At 43.5% G+C, this 21,678-nt stretch overlaps 1 protein-coding gene across 8 annotated transcripts in view; it reads right to left on the bottom strand.

The window, feature by feature from the left end:
- Positions 1–21,678, bottom strand: part of MBNL2 (muscleblind like splicing regulator 2) — a 161,103-nt gene that overhangs the window by 105,919 nt on the left and 33,506 nt on the right. For all 8 annotated transcript variants that reach the window (XM_041731158.1, XM_041731161.1, XM_041731157.1 and 5 more), the window contains exon 2: positions 4,727–5,511. In XM_041731158.1, coding sequence (XP_041587092.1) covers positions 4,727–4,900 — 174 coding nt within the window. In that variant the 5' untranslated portion in view covers positions 4,901–5,511. The remainder of the gene's footprint in view (positions 1–4,726; positions 5,512–21,678) is intronic.

The following is a 21,678-nucleotide window of genomic DNA, read 5'->3' on the forward strand; positions in this document are numbered from 1 at the left end:
GAGGCGATACCGTTAAGGCAAAGAGTAAGCCAGATGATGAGGAAATGGAGTCACAGCAATGGGGAAAAAACTATTTGAAATAAGGTTGGCAAACAGGCTTCACCTTTGGCATTTTTTGATTGAAAACCTGAAGGGAATGAGGTACAGGCTGCCCATACAACCTAGGCAAGAATATTCCAGGCAGAGCAAAGAGCAAGTTCAAACATCCTAAGGTAGAAGCCTAGTTGGCCCATCCAGGGAACAGCAAAGAGGCAGGGTGGCTGCAGTGGATTGGATGCAGGGACAGGAATAGGACTGACGTCTGGTGATTGGGCTGAGAAGCAGATCTCTTAGGGCCTAAACAGCTTTCCTGAGGATTAGTCTTTACTCAAATGAGATGGAAGCCACTGGGAGGTCTTGAATGGGGGAGTGACATCATCTCATTCAGGTGTGAAAAGAATCACACTATCTTTGAACGAATTTTTATTATGTAAAGTCTAAACAACTTCTCCAAATACTCTAGGAATGCTTTGGTTTCTTTTGCCAAAATTAGCAACAGGATTTTAATTTAATTTTTAAAAATTGTTTCATTTTTAAGTCCAGTTTGAATTAAAATGTTTAAGCAAATATATTAAATACCTCATCAAGTGGTGAAACCTCTAGTCTTGATAAGACCTAAAGCAAATGCATGTATTCAATGTTTCAATTTACAAAACAATCCAGATTAGTTCCTCTCAGGTTACAGGGAAAAGAACATGAAAAGAAAAACCTCAAACATCTCAACCATGAAGGGAGACTGTTTTATGGATTATAAAGGCACAGAGATGGGGTTGGTCAAGGCTACAGGGAAGTTCATTGCTCACAAAGCAATTTGCATTTTGTCAAGTGAACCTAGCTTGTAAAACACAATGTTCCGGAATGTTCTGGCCTTCTGGAAAAAATTTAAGCAACTCTACTGTTAAAAAAATATCACAAATGCCCTGCATGCCTGGTGGTTTCACTTAAACTGCAACAAGGTTAACAGTTGTGAATAAAGTACGGTTGTCATTCTAAGAACTCTGCTCTATTTTCTGGAACATTTTTAATAAAAGTATTTAAATATGTACAATTCTCTTTCCAAAGACCTCAGCAAATCTCTTTTCTAACCTCGTACAAATTTGTTTAGTATGTGTTTATGGATGTTTACTCATGGATGCAAATAACTCATCACGAAAAACAAACAAAAGGAATAGCTCAGGCTCACAGTAGACTGGTTGCTATATTGATATGCCAACATAGTTTCCTCTTACTTGTTTTCATGAATAAAAATACTCCATAATGTTTGAGAAAATTTTGTAACAAATAATAACAAAAATAATGTCTGCCTCACACTTAATTTCTTGTAATCTCATGACTAATTTGCAATGCTGAGTAATTTGCTCACACAGTAAGTAGGTTCTTAAGAGTTTGGATACATGAACAGTTGGATGTTTTATGGGTTGGACACGTCTTGCCTATAAAGCCAGTCATCGAAACCAATGTCTAGGCTGTGATACTTTATTATAAAGGGAAAATAACTAACATGACCAGTCCCTACCATGTCCCATCCTATGCTAGGCTTCCAGCATATCCTAGGCCAGTTGGTCTTTGCAGTAACCTTATGAAGATGGAATTATTACTTCAATTTTAAACAAGAGGAAACTGAAATCAAGGAGATAAAATAATTTATCTCAAATGATATAGCTTGCCTGCAGCCAGCCAGAATTCATTCAAGCCCTGGCCTGACATCAAAGCCCTTGCACTTCGGTTTTAGGCTGGTTCCACTGAGCAACATGGTTTTATTTAACATATTAAATGAGGGGCATCTGGGTGGCTCAGTGGTTGAGCATCTGCCTTTGGCTCAGGTCATGATCCCGGTGTCCTGGGATCCCTGGGATCGAGTCCTTCTCCCTCTGCCTATGTTTCTGTGTCTCTGATGAACAAATAAATGAAATCTTAAAAATATATATATTACATGAAGTAAGATTAAACAGCTTAAGTATTATTGTCATCATAATTTTTCTTTTCAGCTCCCACTTTGGGGTGCCTTTTTTATTTGCCTGTCCTTATTGTAAGAACTCATAATTCTAAAAAAAAAAAAAAAAAAAAAAAAAAGAACTCGTAATTCTTATATCCACCTTGCAAGGTGAATATGCCAGCATGGTGCTGGGTACTGTGCATTCCTGAGCCAATTTCAGTGGTGAATAGCCTCATTTTACCGACAAACAATAAAGCTACGAAGTGATAGGTGACCCACCCAAAGCGAGGAAGTGGTGGAGCAGGCATGTATACTTGGGTCTTACTCTTGTGCCTGTGGGCTCCTTTCACATTGTCTACAGTTTCACAACTTTAAAAATAAATAGCATCACACTCAAATTCGATAATCTGAAATTTTACAACTTTAAAAGGGAACTGATAACTTAGGAGAATATGCAACTATGCTTCAACACTTGAAAATGATTCTACTAGACACTTCTGAAAATGATCTTTAAAGCTCAACATTCTCATGGCTCGGTTCATGTTTTTATACTGAACATAACCTTTCTTGATCCTTTCCCTGTGGGTTGGAATCCTCAAACAATTGTGGTCCTGGTGAATTCACAGTGAGGTAATAAATTATAAGGGTCTGGCAGCTGTCCTCTTGATGTTCAAGAAATACTTAGCCTTGATACATTGGGCATATGTCCCTCATATCTCCTTAACTAGTTTGAAGAATTAAAATTTCTAAGAAATCTCCTAAAGTGCTGTTTTCATGCTAAATATGCAACCAGAGAAGGCTTGGATTAATAAAAGGAAGGAAGGGGGATCCCTGGATGGCTCAGTGGGGGAGATCCCTGGGTGGCTCAGTGGTTTAGCGCCTGCCTTTGGCCCAGGGTGTGATCCTGGAGTCCCGGGATCGAGTCCCGGGATCGAGACCCATGTCGGGCTCCCGGCATGGAGCCTGCTTCTCCCTCCTCCTGTGTCTCTGCCTCTCTCTCTCTCTCTCTCTCTCTGTGTGTGTGTTTATCATGAATAAATAAATAAATCTTTATAAATAAATAAATAAATAAATAAATAAATAAATAAATAAATAAATGGAAGGAAGTGGGATGACCTGGAAAATGAATTTCTTGTCTCTGACCTGTTTCCATATCTTGAAGTTCTTTTGATCTAGTTTTTAATCTACACTGCTTTTTATAGTGAATCCTTCCATTGGTGACATCCACAGAAGCAAATACATACTCAGTTTACTTGTTTGACTAAAAGCAAAATAAATACTAATATAAAAATATGCTTATACTGTTTTACTTTATATAATTATGATTTACCCATCTATTTCTGTGTAGACAAAATAATTCATACTTTTAAAGTCTGATCTAATAAGCTTTTGATAAAAAAAGGATAAAATAGGGTAGTTATTAAGATAAATAACAGCTAATTTTTCAAGTTTTAACCCTTAAAAGACTTCTCTTAGACTACAAATGTATCCTTCTGCTTTTCCTGTCTAGACAAATTTTCCCTTTAAGATATACTTAAATATATGAATTCTTAAATTTCAGTTTTGACTTGCAAATATCATAAGACATAACTTTTTACTTTAAGCTAGAAATCATCCCCCAAAACATACCCAACCCTTCAATATCTAAGAGCAGGCTAATGTCACTATTTTGTAAACTCCCAGCAGTACAACTTCCCAGGAGCATGGATCAACTTTCTTTTTTTTTTTAACTCTTTGGTAAGCTTATTTATATGAAGTTTTGCAGAGATATAAACGTTAAGTTCTCTTTAAGCCATGTATCTTACCTCCATTTGAAACAATACATGATGATGCTCGGACTGTCTTAGACAATCTGGGATTCACCGAATTCATATTTTAGGGCAAAATAAACCTCAAAGAATTATGGGCTGAGTCACTTGTACTTCCTTTCAATTAGATATTTCATTATAATTCCCCTATTTCTGCAAGTCCAAACCTTGCCAGCATTGGTGTACAACTTGGGTTGCTTCAACCGTCTAAAAAATTTCTTGAAATAGTTAGCTGGAAGCCACCTCTCTCTTCTATGTATCCCCACAGAAGTCTATTTCTCCCTTAAAGCTTGTGTCCCTTTCTATCTACTATATTAGTTATTTGCTGACGTGCTATATTTTCCCTCCCAGATAGTGAGCTGAAAGATGCCATCTTGAATTACATTCATTCCTTCTGTGATGGGTTAACTAACACATAGTGGGTTCTCAGGAGTATTGAGTGTGTACTCAATAATTTCTCTTAGCCATGACGAATTGTCAGAGAGAATGAAAAACCTATTTAGAAGTATTTTAGGAAGCCCTTGGTCAAGAAAGAAAGCCACAAGAGTAGAAAATTCTTCGAGAGGAGAATCAGAGTAACTGGCACATAAAAGTGACACATTCAATTTCTTCACCTTTATATAACCTCCAGAAGATCAAACGTTAATAAAATATTTATCTTCAGTTGTCACAAGCCAGACTTTGATTTAAAACTCTTGGGTACATGAATGTCATGCCAGACCCAAAATACACCATCATGTATTTTTAATTTAAACATGGATCTGTGAAAAATTTATGTATGCCCGATACTAAAAAACGTGGGTGAAAATCTCCCACCAGTCACCACAAACAAGAAAATAGAGCCTAAAAATAACCGTCGAACCCCCATGAAAGTACCACAGAGAACATTCCCTTGGAAAGTCCAGTGTGCCAAGGATGGGACACGTGAAACGCATCCCCTTACCTTGAGGGAATCGAAGCAGGCAATGACTCTTCCGTTCTCCACCTGGCAGCTCTTGGGGGGGTGAGCAAATTTGCACTCCTCGTCGGAGCGGGAGCAGGTGCCCCTCTGGAACTGCCTGCAGACCTCTAACGTCAGCCACTTTGTGTCTCTGACGGGGGCCACGTTCAAGGCCATGGTGCTCAAGGGACGACGGGGATTCTGTTCGTTTCCGTCAAATGATGAAATCAATCCAGGTCCCAGTGATTCTGAAACTACTGTTGTGAAAACCCCCACATGTGCGTCGGAAGGTAAGTGATAAATTGCTTAGTGAAGTCCAATCCAGGAAGCAGTGAGGAGAGAATCTATCGGCAGGCAGTCACTCATCAATCAATATGCCCCACTTGGAGACTGCGGGCCGCGGCAGAAGCATGCTCAGTGTCATCTCTGGCTGTAAATGTCCGAGTCTCTTGACCGATCTGCAGACACCACTGTTTTTAATAAAGTGACTTCAATATCATGGCACTCCTTGGGAGAATATTCAGTTCTGACGTTCACAGCTATTGACGGTGCTGGAAAATAAGTCACCTAGACGCCCAGATCTTGGCCAGATCTCTCTTTCCTCCCACCTTTCTAGATTCTGAAATCGAGCAGTTGGCAAAGTCAGACAATCTGAGGTATCTTCATCCACTGCAAGATCAGGGTAATGTGGATTTGACGGAAGAACGATCTGAACACCACGAGAGCTCGGGCTTTTGCTGCAGTTCCCAGCAAAAGTGACTCCACACAGGCACTTTTAAATCATGAACCTGCAGAACACAAAGAAGACATCAACTTACACCCAAACTCGGTGGAATCAACACTTTGACAAACTGTTTTAGCTCTTACCTAGAATTTGCAAAAGTGCAGTGTAGAGCTTTGAGCTTAGAGGCTAGTGAGGGAAGTTATGCATTAGAGAGAGAAAGAGAGAGAGAACACACAACTGCAACCGTACTGCAGAAATAATCTAGGCAGCAGTCCAAAAGTTAGGAATGACTCAAACACATGAGTGTGGCAGACACAATAATTAGGCATTCCGAAACAATCCCATCTAATGCGCCTCATCGCCCAAACAGCATATTACAATCGTGGCTTCTGATTAATTTCACAGTTAGGCCATTGATTATATTGTTGGAGATGCTATCAACAATCATTCAGGATATGTCTCTCCTATATGATAAGGGTATTGGCATTTTGGATGAATCATGAGCTCCCTGTTCTTTACATCCTTTCCAGTTTGCAGACATTGGAACATAGAAATGGATAGGTTGAAGGTTCCTAATATTTAATTTTAGGTCTCTTAAGCTTGCTCTCTACTCCTACTACTTGCTTCATGTTAGAATTCCCCTCTACTGTAAGCCCTCAGAGGGCAAGGACTATTTGTATTTGTCATTTCTATGTCATTGGTGCCTTAGTTCATGGCTATTAGGTCCTCAAAAAATATTTACCGACCTGTGTAACTGATGACCATCTCACTGACTCAAGGGATGAACACAAGTTAGTTTTAGTTTAGTTCAGTTTGGGTTGTAACAGAGTCACCATCTGCCCTGTTCTGCAGAATGCTGGAGTTAAATCACATATCTACAACAAAAATATAATCAGTAAGTTCAGATTTCTAAAATCATCATATTTGGTTGTGTTTAATATTTTCAAGGATTATGGAATCCTTAAAATAGTAACAACATTGTTGGGTTCAGGATGAGTAAAGGACTGAGTATTAGACGCAGATCAGTTTCATAGATCTTATGTGCTACAAACTACCTTCCCCACATGCCTAGCCTTGGTGTCCTTCTAAGAAAATTTTAAATAAGAACTTCAAGGAAACTGGAAGTTGATTATTTTAAATCAGCATGTACAAATAAGTTCAAACAGTAATAATTTTTGCGCGGCTCACAAATGTCCCTGAAAAAGTAGATCTCATGATAATTAAGTTTCGTTAACTCCAGGTAAACCGGGCTGAACAGGCTTCTTGCCATAGGGGTTTTGGTTTTTTGTGTTTTGTTTTTCTCTGCTCTTGAGTGAGTCTCTAATAGGGGAAGAGAAACAATGGCATCTCTCAAGCTTATCCGATCATGGAACATTTATTTAGCAAGACACCTCTTGGGACTAGTAGGAAATGCTGCTCCATCCCAGTACTTCTTTTACTTTTTAGTAGAAGTGTTTGAATGAGTAATAATTGGATGTGCATGTAAGAAAATTGGCAACCTCAAGAGCTATGACACGTACCTAACTCCGATTGTAAAATATTTGAGGGGACAGGCAGGCTCCTGCTTGTCTGTTTGGCAGCATTGTGTTCCCAGCAGCTAACATCAACCCGCTTAACTAGGCAGTTCAAGAAGATGAGTTTAATAACCAAATTTACTCTGGGTCAGGTTTCGCAGACCAGCCTGGACCTGCATCCTCATTACCTCAACCCCCATCTCTAACCCCCGTGGAGAACAAAGGATGAGGGAAGCAAGGGACAAGAAAACATTCCGGTCTGTGTATTCAGTGGAGCCAAGGCACTAATAATGAGGTTTAAAATGATGGGTTGGCCACATCTAGTTTATATTTACACAATATTACATAGAGTCCCTGAGTCCGAAGGACCAAGTCTGATGGGATTACAGGACAACAAAGATGAAGGAGAAGCTCATCCCCAAAGGCAGTGCAACCTTGGCCATGGATGGCTTCATGCGCAGGAAAAGAAACAGGCAAACATTTATGTATTTATGCATAGATGGCAAGTGAGTAATTATTCAAGTATTCCTAAAAACCACACAGGAATAATGCTCTCAACCCAGTCCAGTGAATGGAGTAGGAATTTGCTTATAGTTTTGGGTAAGCAGTCATTATTTTCCTGGGAGGAACAGACTGCCATCTCTAGTTACTAATGAAAATCCAACCAGAATTTGGAGGGTCAGATTCTAGGGAGATCAACTTGCTTTTAAAAGCAGAGGAGCCATGCTTCCCATTGGCAAGATTCCTATGCAAGTCAACAATGTTCCAGAAGGAAATGGAAGTACATCACGTTGTACCTAAATATATTGCTATCTTTTCATGAGTCCCCTCTTTCTTCCAGCTTGTTCTATGTTTCGATCCTAAAAGTTACAGAGCTACTGTGATCAAAGACACTGTCTCCCTTGGGCCATCACAACCTCCATCTCCTGGAATGGGTACCAGCAGGCAGTTGGTGGAACACGGATGAGAGAGCAGATTTGAAGGAGGTTAAGGAAGACCACCAAAGGAGATGGCCAATGATGGGAAAGGATGGAGGAAACCAATTTTTGTCATGGTTATCAAAGGACGAGACTAAACTCTGCTAACACATGGACCAAAATACATATTGGATCTACCAGACTGTAGATTCCCAGGAGGAAAGGTTACATGTTAAGGCTTTGCTCTCCAGTATGGAAGCCACAGCTACATGTGGCTTCTGAGCATTTGAAATGTGGCTAGTGCCACTGAGGAACTAAATTTTAAATTTTATTTATTCTTAGTTGATGTAAATTTAACTTAAACATTGACCCTCAGTTTAGTTGTTGGAAAACTTTCAAGTGTGCTTGGAGTGGCTTGGGTACATAAATCCACGTCTAAGTCATAAATTTTATGAAACCTAAATACAGAATAAGAATTTCCAATGAATTCAGCTCCTTAAGTGGGTGGTTCTTTATGTGTAAAGTACACACTGATTTCAAATACTTCATACAAAAAATAATGTGAAAGTACTTCATTAATATTGTTTCATATTTACTACATGGTGCGTTGATAGTGTTTTAACAAATTGTATTAAATATTACCATTAAAATTAAATTCACTTGCTTCTTTTTAGCCCCTCCAAAATTCAGAGTTTACATAGCTCTCATCATATTGCTACTGACTGCAATGTCTTGGGAGCTTGGAATTTTTTTCTCTCTCAGCCAACATAGAACATTCTGCAATGGCGGAAAGTTCCCTGTCCTATGAGCCAGCATCTAGCCTTTGTTTTATAAAGTTTCCCTACATGTGACCTTGGGTAAGTCAATTTCTCTGAGATTTAATTTCTTCATCTGTAAAATGTTGATAATAGTTCCCACCTACATTACACAGTTGCTGCATGAAGGACAGGTCACAGAGGAAACAAAAAATACTCCGTAAGCAGTGAAGTGCTGTCCCAACCCAGGGCGACGAAAGGAGGAGCTACTCTATAAATACTAATTGAAGGAATGCACTTCCAAGCGTCCTCTCTGCTAAAATCCTGCATCATGGCTAGCCCTGCGCCTCTCGCCAAGCCACAGACGCTGAAAGCAGGACGGTGCCTTCCAGATCAAAGGAACCGACGGAACGGGCTTCGCGGGGCCACTTATCCGGAGCATCCCCGCCGTTCTCTGACTTATCTGGCACCCGAAGGGAACCCACAGAGGAGTTTCCCCAAATGCAAATCCCCCAGTGTTCTTCCAAGAGCCTGACCCCCGCTTTCTTCCATCAGCTGCTACTACCTCCCAGGTGAGTCCAGCACTGTCAGGCCCAGGCAGTCACCCCAAACAGGCGGGAAGCATCCCCAGGGAGCCGACTTGGTCTGCGGCTTGTTGGAAACGCGGTGGCCCAGGCCACTCCCCGGCACCCAGGGCGCCTGGGGACGACCAGCAGCACCTTCTAGTTCATCCGCCCAGAGGCGACCCTGGGAAAATGTGTCCGCGTGGAGAGGGCACCTTTTTCTCCTTCTCAAAAAGGCCCCAATATGCTGCCATTGGTCCTGCGTATATGCAAGGCACCTGTTACCCTCCCCAGTTTCTGGGCTGCACCGGGAGGCAGCATCTCTGCTTACATTATTTTCCGGTTCCTTCTGTTTCCGTTTCTCCCAATGCTCTGCTCATGCTTCCATTTTTCTCAGTTCGTTCTGACTTCTGCTTCAGTTGTATTTCCAACGTGCCAGGCGATGCGATCCGGATCAGCCCCTTCCGGCTCACAGCCCGGGCAGAACTCAGAAGTGTTCCCTCCCAGCTGTCTGTCTGGCCCTGTTTCTTCGCTGGTGCTCCCTTCCTCGTCCTCTTCGGGCATCGGGCAGCCTGGGGTTCTCTCGGGGTCCTGAGCCCTGAGCTGGCCAGCCTTCCCTGCCCTGCATCCTGAAATCCTGCTCCCGCCGACACCCCCCCCCCCCCGCCCCCTCTGATGACCTCTCTCTAGCCCACTTTTCAGCAGCGCCTGGCCTGGTGCCCCTTTGGAAGTATGACTCCCCAATTCTCAAGAGCCGAATACTGACTTCTCCAGAACCGCCTGCCCCCAGTGTAAGCTCCGCCAGGCTTTGCCCTGCGTGCGTGATAGACTTTCCCCACCAGTTTCAAATTTTTAAATTTTTTTTTTTTTAATTTTTTATGATAGTCACAGAGAGAGAGAGACAGAGGCAGAGACACAGGCGGAGGGAGAAGCAGGCTCCATGCACCAGGAGCCCGATGTGGGATTCGATCCCGGGTCTCCAGGATCGCGCCCTGGGCCAAAGGCAGGCGCCAAACCGCTGCGCCACCCAGGGATCCCTCCCCACCAGTTTCAAATCCTCGGAGCTGAGTTCAGGGCCTGGTGCGAAGAATATGCTCAACAAATGTTTGCCAAATGGACTCCTGATCCTCCTCCAACTCCAAGGAACTCATCTTCATTGTAATGCGGACCAAAGTCTAAACTAAAGGGTTAAGGCTCTGAATAGCGAATTTCAGTATTGTCCTGGGGGGGAAACTCAGGCAGGGGCCAGGGGCTGACTTACCCTGTTTCTGCCAAGAAGGTCAGGGGTGAGAGGGAGGATGTGCCCGAGGGGTAAATTATTTGATCTTCAAAACCCAGGGATTTTCAAAGTGTTCTACTTGGACCAGGGCAGCAGAGGCCCCTGAGAGCTTATTAGGATGCAGATTCTCAGGCCTCGCCCAGAGGTCCTGGCTCGAATATCCAGGGGTGGGGCCCACCGAGCTGCTTTAACAAGCCCTCCCAGGGTGACTGAGGCTCGCTGCAGTTGGAGAACTGCCGTAGTAAGCATTCCTTGCTGCCCACCCCCATTTGCGTTGAGGAAACAAGGATGTCAGCCCTGAGTGGATCACAGGGCCTTGGGGTTACTCATTCCCGCAGAAATAATTTTGCAGGAGGGCTGGCTGGAGGCTTCTCTCAGTGGCTGTGTTTCTGCTCGATCAAAACACAACTCAAACTGAGCAAAAAACACCTGAGAGGTCTGTCCCAGACACGATTCTATGAAAATTCCAAGAATAAATGAACTCCCAGCCTGTAGGTTTTGTTCAGGGTGAAGCAGGCCTTTGGTCGGGGTGAGTCGGGGATTGTTTTGAGGACCCTTGACTGAGGGAAGACCATCTCAGAGGGCTGGTGGCCCCAGGTGAGCGACATCTCAGGCCTCAATCGCATTCTGCTGGAGCTCTTTACAGAGCGGCTGCTTTGTAGCGCCCCGATATAACGAATATCGAGGTTCACTGCGGGACCCATCTTCAAAGGAAAAGCAAGATTGAAGTCCAAGGATAAAGAAACCAAGTTCTGTAGTATTTCCTGAAATACCAAAGGACTTGCTGCTCAACTCTACAAAATAATCTCAAGCTATTTTTAGGGTCTTTACTTACATGACACTTCATTTTTCAAAATACATTTAAAACTCCTCTAGGTGTTAGATTTTCAGAAAGCTGTGGTTTTTGACTGTATAAAAAGAATGTGCTGCTCACGTTCTTTTGCAGCTGCTCCATGGTGCAGCAGGCCAGTCTGGAAAGCATGGCCTGTGCTCCCTAAACCAGGCGACCTCCCTTCATTCCAGACCCCTCAGCTCCCAGACAAGCCCGGGCCTTGGACCCCAGGTGTCCTCGCCTTGCTGACGCTTTGTAGCTAGTTTGTACATTTTTGAAGGGGAAAACATCAATCATGCCTGATCTTGAGGCTGAGACTGATCAAAATTTAAGACTGCCTTAAGGAAAACAGTTCACGTTCGGTCACCTATGGCATTTAGCTGTCTGCCAGACATGGGCCTCTTAGTGAGCTCATCAAAGGGTCCCTGCTAAACAAACCGATTTCTGAGTCAGACAGTCAAGGACTCATTATCCCTTAAGTAATTTATGGGATGCCTTTAATTTTATTTTCCGTAAATCTAGTTATAATAAAGAAACTGTCTCCTTGAGTTTTATAGTTTCTAATTTTCAGAATCTTTGGGTTTCCTCCTCTTAATTTTTTAAATTCTCCAAATATGTATTTAAAGAACGATTTCTCCTTCCTGTGAGTGGCTTGACGTTTGAGCATCCCCACTTCTATTTCTGGAGCTTGATTTAAAATAGCTCTCAGCGTGCTCTGTCCCCTGATCAATGACTGGCCACACCCGTACCCATCAGATGCAGACCCCCGGGGGCGCGTGAGGGACCAGAGAGGCTGCGGCCCAGCGCTGGGCTGAGCCTCCTGACCTCCCGGAGACAGAGACGGTGTAATCCTGCCTGCAATCACACCGCCCAGAAGAGGCCCCTCACTGGGCCTTCCCACCAGAAGCCCAACAGACCAATAAAAATACAGAAACCAAAGAGGCCCCAGGGCAGAAGTAGAAAGGGACTTCATTGACCCTTTGAAAAAAAGGAGTGAAGGGAGCAGCAGAGGTGACCATCCTTAAGACAATGTTTCTTTATGAAACCTTGAAACTGGTTTCTTTTTAATTTACCGAAAATATAAATGAAAGGGCATTTGGAGATTCCCGTTAGGGGTAAGAATCGATTTTTCTATGTGGGGTTCTAGTTGCTCCTCTACCCTGATGAGTTGTGTGATGTCACCTCAGCTCTCTGAGCTCGGTTTCTGTTTGGAATCAAGGGGTCGAAAACACCGAAGCCATAAATACATGTACCACAACCAGTATAGATTAAATGGTATATTCTATATAATGGTATATAACTCCCTTTACAGTGTCTATTCCTTATCAACGTCAGCTATGGCATCTATATGCCTAACATCTATGTGCAGGTACACACAACCACACACACAACCACATGCACACACAACACCACACATACACACACACAACCACACACATACAACCACACATACACACAACCACACACATACTACACACCTACAATCACACACAACCACACACACACCACACACATACAGCCACACATACACACAACCACACACAATAACCACATAACCACACACAACCACACACACACCATGCACATACAACCACACATACACACAACCACACATACACACAACCACACACATACAACCACATACACCATGCACATACGACCACACATACACACACACAACTACATACACACACAACCATACATATGCACAACCTCACACACAACCACACACACATACACACGCACGTGTGCAAGTGACAGGTGGAAATAACTTCCACTCACTAAAAGTTCTAAATTTCTATAAATTAAATGGAGTCTAACAAAAGTAGAAAAATCCTTTCTATGAAATTCTAGGAGGTCCTTCCCAGAATATTAGTTAGACAGACTTTTGATGGATGCTCTTCTAAGACTCATTCCAAACACACATTCATTCTAAGCAGAGAAAGAACCAAGGCTAACAATGACGCCTTCATTTTACATGGTACTTTGTTCTTTGGAAGGCACTTTCACATACATTTCCTTGAGAAAAACAAAACTGGCCACCCAAGGTCACGATGGCAAGTCTGATAAGCCAATGTTCATGACAACAGTGATAAAATTTTCTTTTGTATCTTAAAATGCAAGTGAAAGACTCCTAAAATCCAGGTCTCATTTTAACACATGAAAATTTCCAGTCCATTTTCACTGCAATTTCCAGGAATGGGCAGAGAAAGAAATCCCATCTTTAATTAGAAGTCGAGAAATTTCTAAATATACTCCTGAAACGACAGCCAGATATAATATATTCAACACATATTTGTATTCAAATTATGTTTTTTTTTCACTGTGTCTGTGTTTTCTATCTAAACATTTATAATTCAGTTAGGAGATGCTCTTATTAGAATAAAAGCAATTGTATTAGATACCATTTAAGACTGACCGCACTTACCGGTTTCCTGGATGTCCAGGACTCCATGGCTGCAGTCAGAAAAAATGATTATTGAGCTGCAGGCTGCAATCTAGCCCCTGAATTCCCAGAGAAGTCTTTGTCAGAACTTCCATTTCCTTCCCTGACCACAGCCCCTCGTGGACAGGCCTGCTTTTCAGCTGACCTTTTTCCTTTTTTTCTCTCCAGAATCACCAGCCAAATGGCTATGTTATCCTCCTATACACCTACAATTGCCAATCCTCCAGTAACTCCCTTTTGGACAAAAGTGTTGTCCCTTTTTGGACAAAAGTGTTGTAACATAACTTTTGCGATCACCAAATGAAAATAATAAATCATATATCCAACAAGAACATGATTTGTAAAACTCAATCTATTGCCACATTGAAATATACGTAAGATGTCAAAGGAAGTCACGTTTAATAAGATAAACAATGTGTATTTTGAAATTTCAGCACTCAGGTACACGTATGTTAGAAGATAGGATGAGGCAGTCAGATGCTCACTCCTGGAGGCCTGTAGCATGATTTTGAGTGTGACAGGTACAAATGCAGACTGACAGGGGTACGACAAGTGATGTGGCTTTTCAAAATGTCAAACAATTCCTGTTACAGTTCCTAAGACATTAAAGAACAACCTTGCCTCAACTTATACAATTGTTGCATTCTTTAAAAATTGTTATGTTAGGACTGTCTAAAAAAATCAAAGATTAAATTAAAAAAAAAAAAACTTTGTGCAAAAAGCACAGTTTAGATCTTGACCCAGATCACTATAAACAGGATTTTTATCTATGTGAATGTCAAGCAGGACAGTCGAGAGTCATGAGCCTTGGGGTTGGTTCTTCCCTCGGAGGGAGTCACAGACATTGCAAGATTCCAAAATCCTGTACTCCTGCCCATTACATTTCAGAGATGCCCCTTAGTCATCTGAACAATGGGGGAAAATGTTCCCTTAAATTTCCAAAGAAATGTTTCCTTCAATTTACAGGGTGGTACTGCCCCCACTGAGAACAGTGCCATAGGGTTGTTGCCTGTATAAGACTAAGTAGACTCAGGTATAAAACATCAGGATTATTGGTATGGTATATACTGGGAAGCATGGGTGGGATCTAGACAAGACCCTGGCTGAAGGAGGCTCTCCCCAGTAGATTCACCCAGGATGCATTCAAATGAGAAGGTCTCACAGGTGGATAGCTTTGGTTAGCGATCATGACAATGGTCCAGAGATTAGGTATAATCGAGGCTGCAAATTATATTGCAGTAGTGAGAAGGAAAAGGAAGAGGGTGTGGCTGGGGTAAATTAATTAGAAATGGATGATCTTTGGGAATGAACAGAGCAGGGAAGAAATTAGTCAAAGAGGGCTTCAAAATTTGGATCCCGTGTAGACACTGATGCTCTGCCCAGGAGGAAGGACATCAGGAAGTGGAAGCCAATTGAAAATAGGGCCATTAAAAAAAAAGAAGAAGAAAATAGGGCCATTAAGGTTGAGAGAAAGAGAGGGAGAGAGAGAGGGAGAGGGAGGGAGAGAGATCAATTTATGTGCATCTACATCTGTGTATATTATTCAGGGGAGACATGAGAAAGGCTTGAACAGAGTCAAGGACAGTCCGTTCAGTTACTTAGAGGTGGCAAAAGGAAGAGGAGCAAGCAAGACTATAGAAAGAAGAATAACGAGAGACAAAAGATCCTCTGAATATTGCAGCTCAAGGGTGTGGGAGAGAATTTCAGAGCTCTTAGATGGAGGGAGTAGCCAGGAGGGTCACTGCCACGAGGAGGCCATGGACACGTGGACAGCTAGTGGTGGCTCGATGTCAGAATGGGGATGTCACTGCTGACCTTGCAGGTGGCAGTTTCCCTAGCTCACACCTGCAAGAGGGGAGCGGAAGGGACAGCTGGGAAATGGACACTCGGTGTCTGGAGCTCTTTGGAGTATTTGGTGCTGCAAGAACCCCATGTAGCAACAGGGAAAGTTTTGAACTCTCTTTGCTTTGCAGTCCGAAGGGCACTGGTTGCCTGTGTGCTCCTGGGGAGGTGACCCTGTGTGAACCCGGACTTTGCTCACAGAATTAGAAGGCTGCACTAAGTGAAGTGCCCAGAGAGCGAGAGAGAGCCTCCGTTTCCCATCTCACTTCCAGCCTTGTCTTTCTTTCCTGAGTGGAAGGGGGGAACCACAACAGAGACGTGGGCCAGACAGCTGGAATTGACCCAGGGGACCAGGAGGGATGAGGCCACCAGCTCCAGTGGAAGCCCCTCGAGAAAGAAGACACTCACTTCTCGGACGCAGGGCTGAGAGACGGTGAGGCGTGAAGGAGACAGCCTGGTTTTCAGCTGGAGAGCAGGAAAATGAAATGGGGCAGCTTTTGTCTGATGGCTCCTGCCCTCTGGGTCTGGTAGGAGACGCTCTACCTGCCCAGACAGGCAGATGTGGGGCTGGAGCCTTCCAGAGAGCTCCTGAAGCTTTAGATGGCCCTCACAGGCGGCAGCAGAGGACACGACATCAAGCCAAAGAATGTCAAGTGGCCCAGGAGACACGACCTCGGTGCGATAGCGTGAGCCTGTTCTGAAAATTAAAGTATGGTTTTGTCACTTTCCCGCTCTGCCTTTGGCATTTGAGAGCCGGGGCAGAGAAGGGGTGCTGTCAATTTCAAAAGTCAAGGCTTTGGAGATGGGGCAATTTAAAGCAACGACAAGGCCTGAGTTCTAGCAAGAATACCCGTGGAGGTGACTGGAGTTGAGGACCTCGGGGACAGGCTGTTCTCTCCTCATGGAAACTGTATCTGCTATCCGGGAGTGCATATCATATCCTGAAGCCTCTAGGTGTGTCAAGCATCTTGGGGGTGGGGGTGGGTGACGTCAGAAGTGGGCATGGGGGGTATCCTCCAACCAAGGGGCACTGGATCAGTTAGTTCATGGGCGCTCTGGAAATGGGAGAAGAGCCAGTGGCTTCCCTGAGATTAGCCTGAGCAGCCACACAGAAGGCGCCGTGAGACGTGCACACATCTCAATGGGCAGGAAAAGGCAGGTGCTGGAGCAAGCCTGCGTGCAGAGCCGACTGACAGATTCCTGGGACATCTTTAGTGGTGAGATAAGACCCAGGTATGGGCTTAAAACAAACATTTCTTGAGAACCTCCTGCCAGTGTGTTTTTGAGGTAAAAGGTAATAGAGACAAGAGAGATCAAAGCGTCTATGCCGGGTGGCCCGTGCTGACCGGAGGAGGTGGAGGCCAGCATACCTGTGGCTGGTGAATGTGGAGGTGCTGAGGAACAGGCTAGCACGCAGGCGGTTCAGGTTGCAAAATCCCCATGGCTCTGTTTCACCATTCTCTCCCCCGGTTTATGGCTCTCAGCCCACCAGACGGTGACAACGCCCCAGAGTTGTGCCCTTTCGCTGTCTCTGTCGCCTCTTCCCTCCCCTTCCTCTCTCTCTCTCTCTGCCCCCATCTGACCCATTAGGAAGTTCCTCTGGCTCTACCTTTCTAACAGATCCCAAATCTAGCCCCTTCTCACCACCCACATGGCTGCCACCTTCCTCTAAACTACCAGAATCTGGGTTAATGTGACAGGTTCCTAACCAGTCTCCTCTGCTTCTCACCATGCTCCAATACGGTCCCATCTCAACAAATTATTCTAGAAGATCCTCTGAAAATGTGATCAGAGCATGTCATTTCTCTGCTCAGATATTCCCAATGGCTCCCCACCTCTTGAGTATGGAAGTCAAGAGCCAAGAACCCAAACTGATCTTTCTGAGCAGCCCACTTTCCCTGATCTCCTGCCTCCTTGTTCACTCCCCCTAAGTCACCCTTCCTTGCCTCTGGTGAGTCCTTGAGCAGCTAAATGTTGGCGTGCCTCAGGGCTCTGACCTCGCTGCTCCCTCTGCTGAGAATGTGCCTCTCCCACATAGTCAGATGGCTCAGATGTCAGCCTATGGGGACACTTCCCTGATGTAATATAGTTTCAGTCCTATCTCTATACTCCCGCTCACCTTGCTTTATTTCCCTCCAAAGTCCTTATCATTGTTAGATTCTCACATAGGTACTTACTTATCTTTTCAATGTCACCCCCAACCAGAACGACTTTGGTGAGGGCAGGTCTGTGTGTATCCCTGACAGCTAGTGCAACACGAAAACTGTAAGACATAGTAAGCGCTCAGTAAATATTTGCTGAATGAGTGTGTGGATGAATGGACAAATAAGTGAATGAATATACTACACAGTCCATAGTTTACGTCTGTCTTTAGGGTTTGTTTTGTTCCATCCTCATGTTGTGATTGGAAATATTTCTCATTGTTGTTTTTATGTCAGCTTTCTGGGACTCCAGTTTCTTAGCTTTAAACTGGAAGGGGTGCAATAAATTTTAAGGCCACTTCTGCCCTTAAAGTTCTGTGATTGTACAGTGATTGGCAAGGCTGACTTAAGGAGAGATGTATTTTTAGGAACTCTTGTGGAAATCTTATCAGCTCTGCCGGGTTTGGCCTAGATTTGTTAGCAGGCTGCTTGAGCTGTGAGATCTTACAGGAGCATCTGTATGGGAAGGTGGCATTTGGAGAGCCCATTGTGTTCCTGCTCCAGAGTCCAGATCCAAGGGGGCACCCAGGTAGGGTGGAGAAGTGACAGGGTTTTGCACTGAGCACTAGGATAGAGCAGGTGTTGAATACTTAAGCTACAGCCTGCAAAAAGGACACAAATCTAGAACCTTGCACTCTAGAGGTTTAATACTTTTTTACTAAAAAAAATAAATTATTAAATAAATAAACTAAAAAAGTAAATTAAAAAAATACTTTTTTACATTTTCTCTTCTACTAGAACAGCACATTGACTGCTAGTGTGCACTAAAAACTCAATAATACCCCCAGCCCGGTCTTCATGGGTGTGGTGGTGGGAGCTGCTACAGTCTCAGACCTACAGAAGGGTCTCGCACTTTCTGAATGGGAGCAATACTGGCTCCTGGAGATTGCTGGGGGGAAGGTCTGCTGAAAGTGGGTGTGAATACGTTCCTTCATAAGACTGGGCTCCAAGTGGTACCATCCCTGGCCCCAGTATTCTGTAGCGAGTGAAGGCCCAATATTTGAGCCACATGGATTCTCATCCCAGTGTACTCTGGGGGTTTAACATACCTCCGAAGGCAGACCAGAGAGAGCAAATCTTCTTCTGTCCTCATCCCCTGAGACACTGGCCATAGCCAGGTCCCCTTATTTCTGAGATGTGTAATCCAGCAGTTGAACATCCCAGAGAGGTTCTGATGGGAAGAGCCTCATTCCGCAACCTCTTTTCACATCCAACCCCACCCGATAACTTTGCAGAACATGGTTATTCTGGCATGGAACCAGATATGGAGTATCTGGATTGGACATTCCAAAGATTTAGAAGACCCCAGAAGGGTACAGAATGCTACTAGCTTGTTTGAACACTATGAAAAAGATACCATGAGGGTCACACATGCCAAGGTGATGTTATTTCATGAATATTTAACAAAATGAAAATTTCTTTACAAAGCACCATTTGACTTAAGCAGAACCTAGAAAACCAGGATGAGGGAGAGGTCAATCTATTATATTAAAACAAGTTTTTTTTTTTTATTTTAATGTCATTTCACTCACCCTAGAAGTTAAAAAAAAAATCAATTTCCTGCCATAGTTTTTAAAATCGCTGTGGACAAGGAATGACTCAAGTCTCAAGTATAAAGCAGGCTGCAGAAATGAGTCTGAGTCAACGATCCCTCTTACCTTTCAGGAAATTGAACTAACTGCTAGAATCAAAATCAACAACAAATATTTAAGGCAGTTAAAACCCGGAGCTCTGAGTAATAAATTTTTTTAAAAAAGGACAAACCTGGCAACAAAGTGCATATTCTAACATCGTAACACACTCTGATGTAACCCAGGTGGGCATCATTAGGTAACACGATGCTAATCGCTGGAGGCAGGTAGCACCACACGATCTGTCAAACCCAGCTCACCGGCCTGTTCCTTCCTCCACAGCCCCTCCTCCCCACAGCAGACAGGGCACTCCTCCCACCCAGGCTGATCACCACTCCAGCTCTGCCTCCCCACTGCCACTAGTTGACGTTATTTCTAAGCAACGGCACCCTGTGCTGTGTCACCATGGCAACAGCGGGCCACCACTCTGATTTGTGCAACAGAGAAACTGGGGGAAAGGAAAAATAAGTCACGGGCTGCATTGCTCTTGGTCACGAGTAACTTCTGAGGGGGCAAACGTGCTTCCCATTTTATGGAAGGGGAAACTGAGCAGCCAGTGCTCTCCCTAAATCCCATGAAAGGAGTTGTAAAGTGCAAAATCTGATGATTACAGCCTACACCTGGGGCTCTGCTCTCTTGTGACATGGCCATTTCCACAAGCGTCCAGTGCAAGGGAAACAAACAGAGAGGGGGTGCTTTGGTATTACGTAGATGAACCACGAAATCTTCAGACATCTATTTTAATGTACTAAACACTGCTCTCTCAATCACATGTTCTGCATATTTTTCCAATACACAATTCTTATTTAAATGTACATACTTTTGCTTTCCCAGGTCTAATGACCTGTGGACTTCACTCAGTTCCTTAATCTCCTCTACCAACTGCATTTCTTTCAAAAACGTATCCATTTTCCTTTAAGTGTTTTTTAAGAGGCATACTGCTGAGTTGGAAAATTAATAACCTGGCATAACCTGTGATACCACCCTCACGACAAGCTCTCAAGTTACTTGTTCATTATTTTCCAAAATGATTTTATCACCTGCGTTCCCATGTGCATACTTCAATTGCTCTTCTAAGGCTGCTTATTCCTCAAACTGGTCTGACCTCCTTCTCTAAGAGAACCAATAGTTTGAGTCAAACCAAATCTGACAAGATAAAATAAGAGGAAAAAAGAGTCTTGAACAACGCCTTTTCTGGTATGCAGATGATCACATGGCTACCTACTTATACCCTGTATATTCCACTAACTCCCCCAATTTTTAGTCATTAATGGTACATATGAAAAAGCAACTTGCCCACTCAGCAGTGCTTTTACATTTAAAGCAATATTTTGCTAACGAAGTCTCTTTTTAACTGGGGGTGAAATGAGAAATAATTTTTACAATGACAAGAGAACTCTATGTGCAGATGTAAATGATGTTTTGTTTACTGAGATATAATCAACATGACTTTCTTAGGATTTAACAAAAGTGTGTATCTAAATGAGAAATGTGTGGCTCACTTAAATCCACAACTGCTAAGAGTCAAGAGATGTAGTTTGCCCTTGAGCTAACCACTGAACTTGAAACTTCCATTGCCTCATCTATACTCGGTTGTTGCCAAGACCCAAGAGTTATACCGTCTGTGAAGGTATCTGGAGGACTTGAAGCAGAGCCCCAGTCAGAAGGCATCTCATCTCTGGGTTCTTCATCAAGCCAGGGCAGGAAGATTGCAACATTGATGGTGGAAATTTTGGCTGAGGCCACGCTGATAACCTCTGCAGCACTTGGCAGAGATGATCCTGTCTGCACTACTTTTTCCTGTAAGAATGACTCAGCAGCAGAAAATATTTATTAAGCCTGACTACGACTTCTTCATAGCTCTAGCTGCTTTCACTAACTCCCCGTTAGCTCTGCTAACAGGCGTTCTGAGAGTCATCCAGCTTCTCAAATGGTAGTCGCACTATTTTCAGAGAACCACTGAAGATGGAGGTCCTGTTCACTCCTCTGTGACTTAGGCCAATACTTTAGGCTTTTCCGATGGTTTCCTTCAGAGGGAGAAGCATTTGGTTATCAAGAGTTAGGAAAAGGATGCAGCGCTTGAATACACAAGTCCATGGGCAGATAGATTACAGAGCCTTCATAGGTAACTAGCTCACTCACCTCATCCCCCACTGAAAATATATTTAGCTCACTAGGCTGCAGGCAGTTTCTAGAAGGCACTTATTTTTCCAAAGTGGAAAAGTGTAAGAAATAAAGGCTCTCTGAAATA

The sequence above is a fragment of the Vulpes lagopus genome, chromosome 16 (assembly GCF_018345385.1).
Source record: "Vulpes lagopus strain Blue_001 chromosome 16, ASM1834538v1, whole genome shotgun sequence".
Lineage (NCBI taxonomy): Eukaryota > Metazoa > Chordata > Mammalia > Carnivora > Canidae > Vulpes > Vulpes lagopus.